Source organism: Spodoptera frugiperda, chromosome 27 (assembly GCF_023101765.2).
Source record: "Spodoptera frugiperda isolate SF20-4 chromosome 27, AGI-APGP_CSIRO_Sfru_2.0, whole genome shotgun sequence".
Lineage (NCBI taxonomy): Eukaryota > Metazoa > Arthropoda > Insecta > Lepidoptera > Noctuidae > Spodoptera > Spodoptera frugiperda.
Genome location: NC_064238.1, coordinates 4,357,508 through 4,370,415, shown reverse-complemented (window position 1 = coordinate 4,370,415; position 12,908 = coordinate 4,357,508). Strand labels below are relative to the sequence as shown.

General features: G+C 47.7%; 2 protein-coding genes across 2 annotated transcripts; one reads left to right on the top strand and one right to left on the bottom strand.

Annotated features, from left to right (window-relative positions):
- Positions 1-127: 127 nt before the first annotated feature.
- LOC118263303 (uncharacterized) lies at positions 128-1,305 on the bottom strand. The gene is made up of 2 exons (XM_035575200.2): positions 1,160-1,305; positions 128-953 (listed from the first exon to the last, which is right to left on the bottom strand). Exons 1-2 carry the CDS (start codon positions 1,187-1,189, stop codon positions 348-350), a joined length of 636 nt encoding a protein of 211 aa, XP_035431093.2. The 5' UTR covers positions 1,190-1,305; the 3' UTR covers positions 128-347.
- Positions 1,306-5,781: 4,476 nt separating this feature from the next.
- LOC118281373 (uncharacterized) lies at positions 5,782-7,860 on the top strand. The gene is made up of 2 exons (XM_050705630.1): positions 5,782-6,968; positions 7,719-7,860. Exons 1-2 carry the CDS (start codon positions 5,782-5,784, stop codon positions 7,858-7,860), a joined length of 1,329 nt encoding a protein of 442 aa, XP_050561587.1.
- The last annotated feature ends 5,048 nt before the right edge of the window (positions 7,861-12,908 follow it).

Below are 12,908 nucleotides of genomic sequence, written 5' to 3'. Positions count from 1 at the left end.
TCTAGGGCTAAAAATATAATTTAATGAATCCTTAAAAATTACATGTAAGTATTCCTTTAATCCACATTATCTGAGACCCCATAATTATGCTATGTGATCAATTCATTGAAGGATGTAAAAGACAAAATTGTATAATTTTAACAAAATAATATATTACCAAATTAGTTTAACAAAAACAAATTAAAATAAAAAATGCACAATAGCACATAAATCAACTTAACAAGTGCTTTACAATTATCATTTCTCATAATGACTGACGATATACAACAATATTCTCTTGAAATTGTCAATACAATCATCAGCAACTCTGGAAATTTTCATTCGAAGGACATCTCCAACGAGTAGTGTCAATTAGTGCAGGTGTAAGATGCAGTACACACCCTCGAATTCGGATTAAACAAAGAAGTTGACGGACAAGTGTAATTGTACTGTGTAAACGTTCCATCAGCCAAGAGGACACAGTAGAAATAATTCTGACAAGTTGTATCGGTAGTATCAGCAAATCTTCCGACTGTTGTGCACGAGAAAGGAGTACTTATAGTGCAATTGTAAGTAGCCTCACAAAATGTCGAATTTGGATTGTAGAATGTTGAGGGTGGACAAGATAATGGTGTTTCGATGAAGGTTCCATTGATGTTTACACATTCAATGTAGGAGCTGCAGTTTGAAGCATTAGGGTCTGGGATATAGCCGTCATCGGTGCAAACTGATGTAGTTGTGTTTGTGGTATTTGCTGGGCAGGTGTAAGTGGTCGTGCATAGGGAGACAGTGGGGTCGAAGAGGGAGGTAGTGGGACAGACGTAGGTGTAGGCGGCATAGGTGTTGTTGGAGCTGATGTAGGTGCAGAGCGTGTAGTTCTTGCATGTGCTGTCGGCCGGGTCAGGGTGCCGACCATTCCCGGTGGCTGTGCAGTTCGCAAGAGCATGCGCCTGCCACGCGCACACGCTTAACATCTAGAAAGAATATGTTATTATAACAAGACGTATGTTAAGTATGTTTTTAAAACATTCATAAAATATGCTGATCAAGCTAACACACCTCTCTTCTTTTTAAAAGTGATTTAAAATTGAAGTTTAAAATTTGATCATTTTAAATTAGATTTTGTTCAAATTTATGATTAACCAAAACAAAAAATAACATTAACAAATTGAATACTTACAAAAATTACAATGATGACCTGTTTCCCCATTTTAGCACAGTGAATAAAATTGCACTGAAATTTAGCTTATATACCCTCAAAGATTGTAAACATGGATACAGAGAATTGTAAAATTACATTAATCCCACTGTTTCCACATTGTGGGATAATCTGTATCATTACTAGTTTATATGTTATAATCCACTAAAGATGACTGAATTCAAGTATTTTATGTCTGTGATGATAAATCCAACTTCGTCCTTAAACATTCATAAGACGTATGAACCCTAAAATTTGCAACATATTCATCCCATATATCACGCAAACAAAGCATAAATAAAGTCTTCGTAGCATTTTCTTAGGAGTAAAAATGCATTTAATTTTTTTTTTGTCAACGATGCTACTACTTGATTAGTTATTCTATTTAGTTATTATTAATAGAATTTAGTCACATTTACTCTAAATTCAAAATATATCTAGAATTTTAACAAGATACTTAACATGTTAATTAAACTAGGCGTTTTCTCTAAAACCCAATTTTAGTGATTAAACCGTTGCCTCGTCAGTGGGTAATTTATAAATGAATCATTAACAGTTACACTAATTATTTACAAACACTCTTAAGATAAGATTTATAACTGGTTAGATCATTCATTTAAAGTACATACAGGCCGACATTTACATATCTATGGAAATACCAACCTTCACCGGAACGGAAAATCCATGCAGTTTAGTAATTTGGTGCAATTATCAAATAAACTAGAGCCATTTATCATAAGCATTAATTTAACGCCAGGCCTTTTTTCGCTGAGGGGTTAAGCAAAGGTGAATGTATACATAGTATGTAATCGATGACTGCACGGTTGGTGTGGTGGCTGGGCAACTGGCTGCTGCACAACGTATAGCGTATTCGATTCGATTCCCGCACGGAGCAATTATTTATGTGTTCCACAAATTGTTGTTTCGGGTCTGGGTGTCATGTCATGTGTATGTGAACTTGTATGTTTGTAAATGCACCCACGACACAAATGAAAATCCTAGCGTGGGGCAATGGTTTTTAAGAATAAAGAGACTACGACGATTACGACTCGATAATCGAACTCGAGACAATTGAGCTGCATCTGCGCTTCTGATGACTATTAATGAAGCATTTAACAATGTAATATAAATAAATACGTCTGTTTCTGACATGATTATCACTTACATGTTAATTTGTTTGTTTTCTATTAAAATAGGGCAAGTGACCCGGTTGTGGCCACCGACCCCTTTGTGGCCATTTGAACCTTCAAATATTAATAACCAAGGCATGGACAAATAATTTACTCTGTGATGTACAGTATTTTAAATATTGAATATTGGAGACAGTGATACCGTTGGCAGCTTTGATGTGTCAAACTTGACTTCGATGCAACAAGTCATTATTTTTAGTTGAGAGTGAAATTGTTAAGATCTTAACAAAAAGGCTAAGGCGAGCGGGTGAGGATTTGGTTTTTATTTTTTAAATCTTTGCTTATTGTTTGGATGTTTATGTTAATACTACATGAAGAATATATTGTCTAAGTGAAACTAAAGTTATTTTGTCGCCATATGTTTCTGAAGTGCGGTTATTAGAAGGTGGCCACTAATGGAGACAAAATTATGAATTTCTCCATCTTTGGCCACTTGGCTGGCCAAAACTAATGTACACAGACACCCGACTTCTTCCCCTTTATTTTATCGTGGCTTTTTTTCCTTGGCTTTACATATCAACAAATACATACTTTTCATTTTCAGAGATGCAATAAATTGCCTTCACACAAAGGGGAGGTCAGTTTACTTTGCAGCTTTTACCAACGTGATATATATGTTGATCTCTTTATTTGTAAGTTAAATTCAAGTGAAGTAATAATATTTAATATTTTCCAAACTAAATAAAAACCATTGTTTCTAAAATGTCCAATTAAATTAATAAATTTTGATTACTTTTATTGTATTTTTTGATGGCCAGAACTGGCACACGACCGTGGCCACAAATGGCACGAATCTGGCCAAAAATGGCACAAACTCCCTTTTTTTTTCTTTCTTATACAGTTATTTTTCTATTGGACGTTCTTTAAAAAAAGGGTTTTCTTAGGCAAGGTTAATACATGTGAAATGAATTTTTACAAGAAATATGATCGTCATAACAAAAACTATAATTTAAGAAAGCCTCAAAGTCGACAAAATTCTTAAAGTGGCCACAACCGGGTCACTTACGATACATGTTCTTCATAACAATAAACAATGGTTTCAATGAATGAAGTTATAGTAAACAATGGTTGTATAGACTGACTGTGCGTAAATATCTAGTATTCATGATATAGTGGGTGAATCCATCTCCTATGGACAATGTAATAACTTAAGGTCTCTCTCTATAGTAAAGAAGCTATCCATAGTAAACATCCATAGCACGCATCTATAGCACGCATCTTTCCATATAAAAAACATAGCTTAGCTGACTTCGTTTCCACCAGTGCTAAGCTATCTGTACGAATGAATATGATTAGTCTGACTACTGTAAAGCAACAGGGCCTCAATCTCGATCCTAACCCAGATCAGACCAAGCAAAAACACTTATCCATCCTACTAATATTATAAATGAGAAAGTTTGTATGTTTGTTTGTTACTCCTTCACGCCAAAACAGCTGAAAAGAACAGTACGAAACTTAGAACAGGGATAGATTAAGGTCATAACACATAGGTTACCTTTTATTCCACGAGAACGCGGGCAAAGCCGCTGGCAGAAGCTAGTTTTAAATAAATGACATCAGTCAATTCTAAATACGATAGACAACTTTTAGATTTACTAATATATGTATATGCCTGCAACATTATACCACTCTTAATCTTAATTCTACATTGATATAAAACTTGTTACTCAGAAATGTACACATTTATCATATTACACCATAATTATTGCATAGATAAATGACTAAGGTCATTTACAGTTTTTTAAAAGTAAACTAGATGACCCGGCAAACAAAATAAGGTACCGACAAACATATTGTTCTCACCTTTTAAACCTCCCCTGGACTTCCATAAATAATTTAAAAACAAAATTAACCAAATCGGTTCAGCCGTTTTCGAATTTTAGCGAGTCTAACGAACAGCAATTGATTTTTATATATAGAGAAGAGAGAAGAAGATTGTTGTGCCAAGTATATGACAATAGGCTCACCACCTATTACAAGGGACTTATAACACAAATGGTGAAAAGTGAAGGTACATTGTACAGCGGTATTACGTGCCGTAATGTGCACTTCTGCCTACTGCTTCAGGGATACAAGGCGGGATGTTATGTAATTATGTATGTAGGTATAAAGAGTATGCGTCAATAGTGTACCCAATACTTAACTTAAGTAAATATAGGGAAATGTTGACTAACTTGGGTTGAAAGAACTGAAAAGAACTGTTTGATTTACTTTATTTTTATTTATGAAATAAACATAACATCTTGTCTTATCAAAAGAAATTGAAGTCAAAGTAAGCATAAAAACGCAAGAACATGATTAAAAAATTAATTCTATGGTGTGTATTCAGACAATATGAATTTAAAACTAATAGATAGTAGTAGTAAAGTTAACGTACACCTACCAATTTAACCAACTTAGGTACTCTTAAAACTATTATTTTCTTAAAGTTACTAAACTCATAATACAAGCAAACATTTGTCTCCCATTGAGAATATAGTTCTTAAGAATAACATTTACTGAACTACAAACATTATACATAGCCTTCGTAACAATAAATCGACATAACATAATTACAACAGCACTACAATTGTAATAAGTAGTATAATACACAATATAATAAGAACATCACAATAATAATTATAATGTAGGTAATTCTAAACAATACTTAACAACTATGAAAAAAATAAACAAACACTAGAAAAATGCACTATAATAATATCTAATAACACCATAATGGCTATCGGTAACATAATAAATAAATAAATAACAGTTTCAATAATATAATAAGAAACAAGCAACATAAACAAGGAAAGTAACCTTTAAACTTGGGGTGCGGTGCCAAAAGACCTCCCCGTGGTGCACCCTGGGTACAGGTAATAGCCCCCCTAACGGGGGTGATAGGGTTGGAGTGGCTATTGCCTGTAGCGAACTTTTGGACGGGGCGGAAGAACCCGAGATGGGTTCTGGGGGCGGCGGGCTTTGTGATGACACATGGCCTGCGCCTCCGAGGGGGCGTCATTCCACCCGTCTCTCTGACTTAGCAGAGAGCGTGGCGGAGAGGCAAGGACGGTGCTCGTTGTGCACTCACCCTGCCAACGAGCAGCATCGGGGCACAAGTTGTTCCTGACTGCAACCGTTGATATCGTAATCCGGGAAGATGTCATGGTCATGTTTTATGACTCTGAACGGGACGAGGGTCTTGGCTTGGTCGCCCGGACCGCGAGGAAGATAACCTCTATAAAAAATTCCTCCAATACCAAGTTCTGGTGCGTGGCGAGGGTATGCGTGGCTGAGGAGTAGTGTCAGTCGCGAGCGCACCCCCAGCTAGGGGACCGGCGGACCCTCTAGTTGGGATACAAATATACACTTACCCAGGTACAGGGGGCACTGCCTGGGTGGACTGGATATTTCCCCCATACTCGTGGGAACTTTATGAAGTCAACTGATAAAACAACACCACCAGATGAGGAGAGGGCAGGTGAGCTCAGCTCGCCTGCAGTAATCGTTTTTGAGAGCCCTAGTGGTTCTGGTGCCCATGGGGAATCCCCCATACGAGCGCCAAATCGGAGGACGTCGGACTCGGAGTCTGACGCCCCACCCGTATCCGACGCGAGCGTTAGGTCAAAGCGCCTAACGCGAGCGTCATTTAAGCGTCCCAGATTGGAGGAGGACCAGGAGGGACTGGCGTTGTCCTCCATTACGCAGGAGACACCAGCCCCAAAGATCTCTACGGCCGCAAGGGGTAAGGGCAAGGGCAAGGGCTGCAAGAGGTCGGCAGCCACTGCCCGCACCGAGACAGCCAACCGACTGTCAGATTCCTCCATAGTGGACGTGACTTGTGTCGAGGGTTCAGAGGCTGAACATGACCCCATTGGTCTCCGCCAGACCATCAAGGAGGAGCTCCGCAGGGTGGCTGCAAAGAAATCCCAGCCTGCCAGAAACGAGCAGATGAAGTCGGCGGAGACCACCATAATGACAGCGGTCTTTAAACGGTGCGGGGTGCCCTCAGCTGAAAAAGTCCACAGTGAGCTGGCCATAATGCGGCAAGAACTGGCGCGGTTGTCGGCCTCTAATGCGGCTCTGGAGGCCGAGCTTCAGGCAACCAAGGCTGAACTCGCCGCTTCACGTGGAAGCCGACCCCAGCCCATGTCGGAGTCTGACATGCTCGGACTGATGCGGCGGGAGATGGCTGCTTTCCGGCAGCGATTTGACGTGCTGGAAAGTAAGGTCCTCCGTCCACCACTAGCAGCGAGTCAGACGGCCTCGCGGTCATATGCGGCTGTTGCGGCCAAGCCTTCGACCTCTTCCGGTCAGACTGGCCGCGGCACTCAACCGCCGGCGAGGGCAAGAGCGGCTCCTCCTGCGAGGGCCCCGGTGCCTCCACTAGTTTCGGTGGAGCCACCACCGAATGCGCCAATAGGGCGCAGAAATAAAAGAAGAGGGGGAGTAACGGCTCAGCAGGCCGTTGGCCCGGTCACAGTTATGCCTGTCCCGCCGGCAAGAGATCTCAGTGGTGGCGAGTGGCAACTAGTCGGCGACGCGAGGAGGGTCGCCAAAGAAGGCAGGAAGCGCCGCAAAAAAGCGCAGCGGCAGCGGCGCCAGCAACAGCGCAAAGAGAAGCGCGCTGCGGCCTTGCTTCGCGCCCCTAAGACCGCGGCTGTAGTTCTAACACTACAGCCCGATGCCGTCCAAAGGGGCGTTACATATGGCGACGTCCTCGCCAAATTAAAGGGGGCGGTGACTCCCGCGGAGTTCGGGGCACCTGACGGGTTTGCAATCAAGGCAACTGCGACTGGAGCCCGTCTACTGGAGGTCCCCGGCGCGACTAGCGGTCCGTCCGCAGACGCCCTCGCTGAAAGGCTCCGGGCGTGTCTTAGTGCGGACGAGGTTCGCGTGTCCAGGCCCACAAAATGCTTGGATCTGCGAATAATGGGCCTGGACGACTCCGTGACGGAACAAGAGGTGGTGGCCGCTGTCGCCAGGACAGGAGGGTGCCCTGCTGAACAAGTCAAGGCAAGCACCATCCGTCCGGACAATTCGGGGTTGCGCACAGTCGTAGTGAGCTGCCCCGTCACAGCGGCCAAAAAAATTAAGGAGGGCAAAAGGCTCCTGGTGGGCTGGGTCTCGGCGCAGGTCAAGCTGCTCGAGGTCCGGCCTCTGAGGTGCGACCGCTGCCACGTGGGCCATCATGTGAGCGTTAAATGCACCTCGGAGGTTGACCGCAGCGACCGCTGCTTCCGCTGCGGTCAGCCCGGTCACAAGGCCGGTACGTGCACCGCCCCGCTGCACTGCGACGCATGTGCAGCGGCTGGCAAGCCGGCCAATCACCGGGTCGGGAGCAAGGCCTGCTCCCCGCCTACCAAACCCAGGGGCAAGGGCAGGCCCTCCGCCACCCCCGTCGTTTCCACCGCCGCCGCCGCCGCCGCCGCCGCGGTCGCCACTACTACCGCCGCCGTAGCCACCGCCGGCTGTAATGCTGCCAGGGAGGAGGTCGTGATGGATTGCCAGTAATGAATCCATTCCGCCTCCTCCAGGCGAATATCAACCACTGCGCCGCCGCTCAGGACCTGTTGCTCCAGAGCATAGCGCAGTGGTCGATCAATGTTGCTGTGGTCTCCGAGCCGTATTTTGTCCCGCCCAGGGATCACTGGGTTGCGGATCTGGACGGCTCGGTGACCATCATTTCGTCGGCCGCCGCCGGTACCCCGACTCTCGAGAACGCTCAGAGAGGCCGGGGTTGTGTCGCAGCACGGTTCGGAGAGATCGCTGTGGTGGGCGTGTATTTCTCTCCGAACCGAACTCTCGCCGAGTTCCACAACTCCCTGAGGGAGTTGGTCGCCGTCGTCGTCGGGTTCCGTTCCCTCCCCGTACTTGTCCTCGGGGACTTCAATGCCAAAAACTTGGCTTGGGGTTCCCGGTTCACTGACGTTCGGGGTAGGATGGTGGAAGACTGGGCTCTGGAGACAGGCCTAGTCGTCCTGAACCGGGGTTCTGTCCCCACGTGTGTGCGGATGCAGGGTGAGTCGGTGGTGGATATCTCGTTCGCCAGCCCCGCTCTGTCACCCCGTGTTGTTGACTGGCGCGTTATGGAGGAGGTGGAGACGTTTTCTGACCACCGGTATATCCGGTTCAACGTCTCCGCCGAGTCCGCGGACCCGCCAGTCAGACAGGCCCCATGTGGCCCGCGTTGGGCGCTAAGACAGCTGGACCGGGAGCTTTTCCTGGAAGCCGCAATCGTGCAGGCCTGGGTGATACCACCGGACAGGCCTGCCGACATTGACGGGGAAGCAAGATGGCTCCAGGACGCCATGTCCAGAATATGTGACGTGGCGATGCCCCGGGTCCGGCCAGGTCAGCGCAAACGCCAGGTGTACTGGTGGTCGCAAGAGCTGGCTGCTCTGCGCAGTGCGTGCGTAGCTGCGCGCCGCCGGTACACTAGGCACCGCAGGCTCCGTATCCTCCCTCCAGACGCGGAGGTTAGAGAGGCGGAGTTGTACGAGGGATACAAGGCGACAAAGGCCGCCCTCAAAGCGGAGATCTGGCGGGCTAAGGAGGAAGCCCGACGGGAGATGCTGGAGTCTCTGAACAGAGACCCGTGGGGGCGCCCCTATCGGATGGTGCGTGATAAACTCCGCACTTGGGCTCCCCCACTGACACAGAGTCTCCGGCCAGAGGTCGTGGAGGAAGTGGTCGGCGCCTTGTTCCCCCGACTACGGAGGGGCTTTACCCCTCCATCCATGACTCCGCCCCCTGCGGTGCCCAATGCGGGCCACAGCGACGACGACGACGACATCGTTCCGGAGGTGACCGAGGCAGAACTGAGAGCGGCGGTGCGCCGGATGGGCGCCAAGAACACCGCCCCAGGACCCGATGGCCTGCATGGCAAGGCGTGGGTCCTGGCCTCGGAGGCTCTCGGGCCTCGATTAATAGGTCTCTACAGCGCATGTTTGGAGAGGGGCCAGTTTCCACTTCAGTGGAAGACGGGAAAACTGGTCCTCGTGAAGAAACCAGGGCGCCCTGCGGACTCTCCGTCCGCGTACCGGCCCATTGTGCTGCTCGACGAGGTGGGAAAAGTCTTCGAAAGGATAATTTCGAACCGCCTCGTCGCGCACTTGTCCGAATTTGGGCCGGACCTCGCGGATGGCCAGTTCGGCTTCCGCAGAGGGCGCTCTACGGTGGACGCCATCATGCGCGTAAGGGACCTCACGACGGGGACTGCAGTGTCCAGGGGTAAGGTCGTCGTGGCGGTGTCTCTAGACATCGCCAACGCCTTTAACTCCCTACCCTGGAGCTGCATACTAGGGGCACTTCGGTACCACCGGGTGCCTACCTACCTCCGTCGTGTAATCGAGGCCTACCTGTCAGACAGGTATGTTACGTTCCCCGGTCGCCAGGGCGAGTGGAACAGGCGAGAAATGTCGCGCGGTGTTCCACAGGGTTCGGTTTTGGGGCCGCTCCTGTGGAACATCGGTTACGACTGGGTGTTGCGCACCGACCTCCCGAACGGCGTCAGCGTAATCTGCTACGCCGACGACACGCTGGTGCTAGCGCACGGGAGGTCGCACCAGGCGGCGGCCAATTTAATGACGACAGCGGTTGCGATAGTCGTTGCAAGGATCCGGCAATTGGGACTCGAGGTGGCGCTCCACAAGTCCGAGGCCATGTGCTTTCATGGCCGTGGGAACGCGCCACCTCCAGGTGGGTCCCAAATAACGGCAGGAGGGGTTACCATCGGCGTCGAGACGACGATGAAGTACCTAGGACTCGTCCTCGACAGTCGATGGAACTTCGTGGAGCATTTCCGACGTTTGGCTCCTAAGTTGGAACGGACGGGGGCTGCGCTTAAGCGGCTCCTGCCCAACCTCGGGGGCCAAATGCCTCCTGCCGGAGGTTGTATGCGGGGGTCGTGCGGTCCATGGCCCTCTACGGCGCCCCTGTGTGGGCGCCGAACCTGATGCGGCGGCCAACTCGGACGCTGCTCACGTCCCAGAGGGTCATGGCCATCCGAGTGATCCGTGGATATCGCACGATCTCCGGGGAGGCGGCGAACCTCCTTGCCGGATTACCGCCGTGGGATTTGGAGGCGAAAGTGCTCGCGCGCGTCTTTAGTCTGCGCGCCGACGCGCGTCGCCGGGGCGAAACTCCGCTGCCGCGCCAGATTAGTGCGTGGCGGGACGAGCTCCGGCGCGATCTCATGGCGGATTGGCAGCAACGACTGTCGCAACCGAGGGCTGGGCTCGCTGTCATTGCAGCGGTAAGTCCCCTCTTTGAGGAGTGGCTAGAGAGGCGCCATGGCGTCCTCACCTACCGCCTGACGCAGGTGCTTACCGGACATGGGAGTTTCGGTAGGTTCCTGTTTTTGATTGGGCGGGAGGAAACGCCCGGGTGTCATCACTGCGAAGGCCGCCCGGAGGACACGGTGGAACACACGGTTGCGGTCTGCCCTGCGTGGGCTGAGCACCGCCGTGCCCTCAGGGAAGTGATCGGCGACGGCGACCTCTCGCGTCCGGCTTTGGTTCAGACCATGGTGCGGAGCGAGGGGGACTGGGATGCCGTCTCCTCCTTCTGCGAAGCAGTTATGCTAGCTAAGGAGGAGGCGGGACGCGTGAGGGAACGAACTTCCTCACGCCCTAGCCGACGCGAAAGACACTCCGGGCGTCGGGGATCGCGTGACGATCTCCGGCCACCGTAAGTGCGGGTCTGCGGACGGCGAGCAAGGGTAGCTCGCCGCCCGACCAGAACCAGACCCGTGCGTGCGGCGCGTTGCGTTCCGCGCGCGCCTCAAAGAGCCATCAGACCACCACAGATGGGGCCCAGTAGGGCTGATGCTTAATCCGGAGCTGCGGACTACCTAGCGGGTTTACCGGGGCTCCGGCTCGACAAGCAGGAGTAGGAACGGGGTGGTTTTTAGTCAGTAAGAGTCTGACACTCCCTCTCGCTTTGCCCTGGCGAGAGAAGTCATTGGATGATTTTCCCCCTGAAAAAAAAAAAAAACCTTTAAACTTGTGTATGTGACAGATGGTATGTAGTGGTGGCCCGGACGTATAAGATGCTTCTCATGCATAAGGGTGCGGTTTCGAAACCTACCAACCGCGAGTATTAGTGTGACTTTTCCAAGTTATATAATAATATACTTTTTAAGGTTATTTTAGACACCACTGACAAACATTGTGTGGAAACCTAGGCTTATAATTTCTAATTATAAGTTTGAAATTACCAACCCGCATTGAGCAAGCGTGGTGATTTAATGCTCAAACCTTCTCTGTATGATAAGAGGCCTTTGGCCAGCTGTGGCTAATTATAGGCAGTTGATGATGATGATGTGACAGATAAATTCATACAAATTACGTTCATAATTCTTTAATTGACACGTAGCGGCTATACAGACATTGTGAAACAGGACCTAAACCTTATAAACTTAAAATATAAAATTGAATAAAAACATTAATTGGAATTAAGCTAACTTTTACCCTATAATAGTGACGAATTACCCAGCATTAGTAGTACAGGTATAGTTGCTGGTACAACGAGCTAAGTTAGGATCAAACAATGAAGTACTAGGGCACACGTAGTTGTACGCCAAGTAGGTGTTATTCGCTGGTAGGTAGACACAGAGTGTATAGTTCTTGCATGTGCTGTCATTGGGTTCCACGTATCGACCCGGTCCAGTTGCAGTGCAGTTTGCTGTAGCGTACACATGCCACACAAAGCAGGAAGCCTGGAAGAAAAAAATGTTTGGTACAATTTAGTTCAAACACGTTTGCCGATGGAGCTGGGGATATGCCAATGACGAATCATTCAAGAATCTACGTCATGTAATTTAACAGTCATAATATAAGGTACAAGTACACCATTAATATTTGACTCTAAAATTCTTTTGTAGCCATAATGTTTCAGCGCAAATGGGTCGGCTCGACCGGAGTCATACCATGGCCTCACAGAAAACCGACGTGAAACAACGCTTGCGCTGTTTCGTTGTGTGAGTGAGGTTACTGGAGGCCCAATTAACCCAACCCCTTCCCAATCTTTTAAATTCCCGATTCCACAACAATCCTCAAAAGTCAACGCATTTTCCTCTGGTATTTCAAGTGTCAATGGGCGGCGGCGATTGCTTACCATCTGGTGATCCGTCCACTCCTTTACCGGCTTATTCCATACAAAAAAAATAAAGACAGTAAATATAAAAGAAAATTAATGATGAAACCACAAACAAAAAGATTACCTATGCTTAATTAAGTACTTACAATGATCGCGAGAACACCGATTGTAGTCTTCATCATTGTGACAGAGTAATTGAAGGTAATTCCACCAAAATGTCATCTTTTATACCACAAAATGAGACTTATAAACACAACGAGATTAATTTTAAACGTGAAGATAACAGATCATTCACTTTTGCAGGACAATTGCAGTAGTTTATTGCCATTGTACCAGAATTTTCAAAGATTTCGTTAACTCTACACGTCAAAAGTGACTCCCAAGGTTAAATAAAACTTGATCTCACCTCATAGGCTTATCAATATTTGATTAGTGTTATCATGACAATTTGGCTAATCAAG

Coding starts and splice junctions, on each gene's coding strand:
- LOC118263303 (XM_035575200.2), bottom strand. CDS start 1,189: ATGGGGAAACAGGTCATCATTGTAATTTTT. Junction 954..1,159: donor AGGTCATCATTGTAATTTTT/GTAAGTATTCAA, acceptor TATTCTTTCTAG/ATGTTAAGCGTGTGCGCGTG.
- LOC118281373 (XM_050705630.1), top strand. CDS start 5,782: ATGAAGTCAACTGATAAAACAACACCACCAGATGAGGAGAGGGCAGGT. Junction 6,969..7,718: donor CAGCAACAGCGCAAAGAGAA/GCGCGCTGCGGC, acceptor TACCAAACCCAG/GGGCAAGGGCAGGCCCTCCG.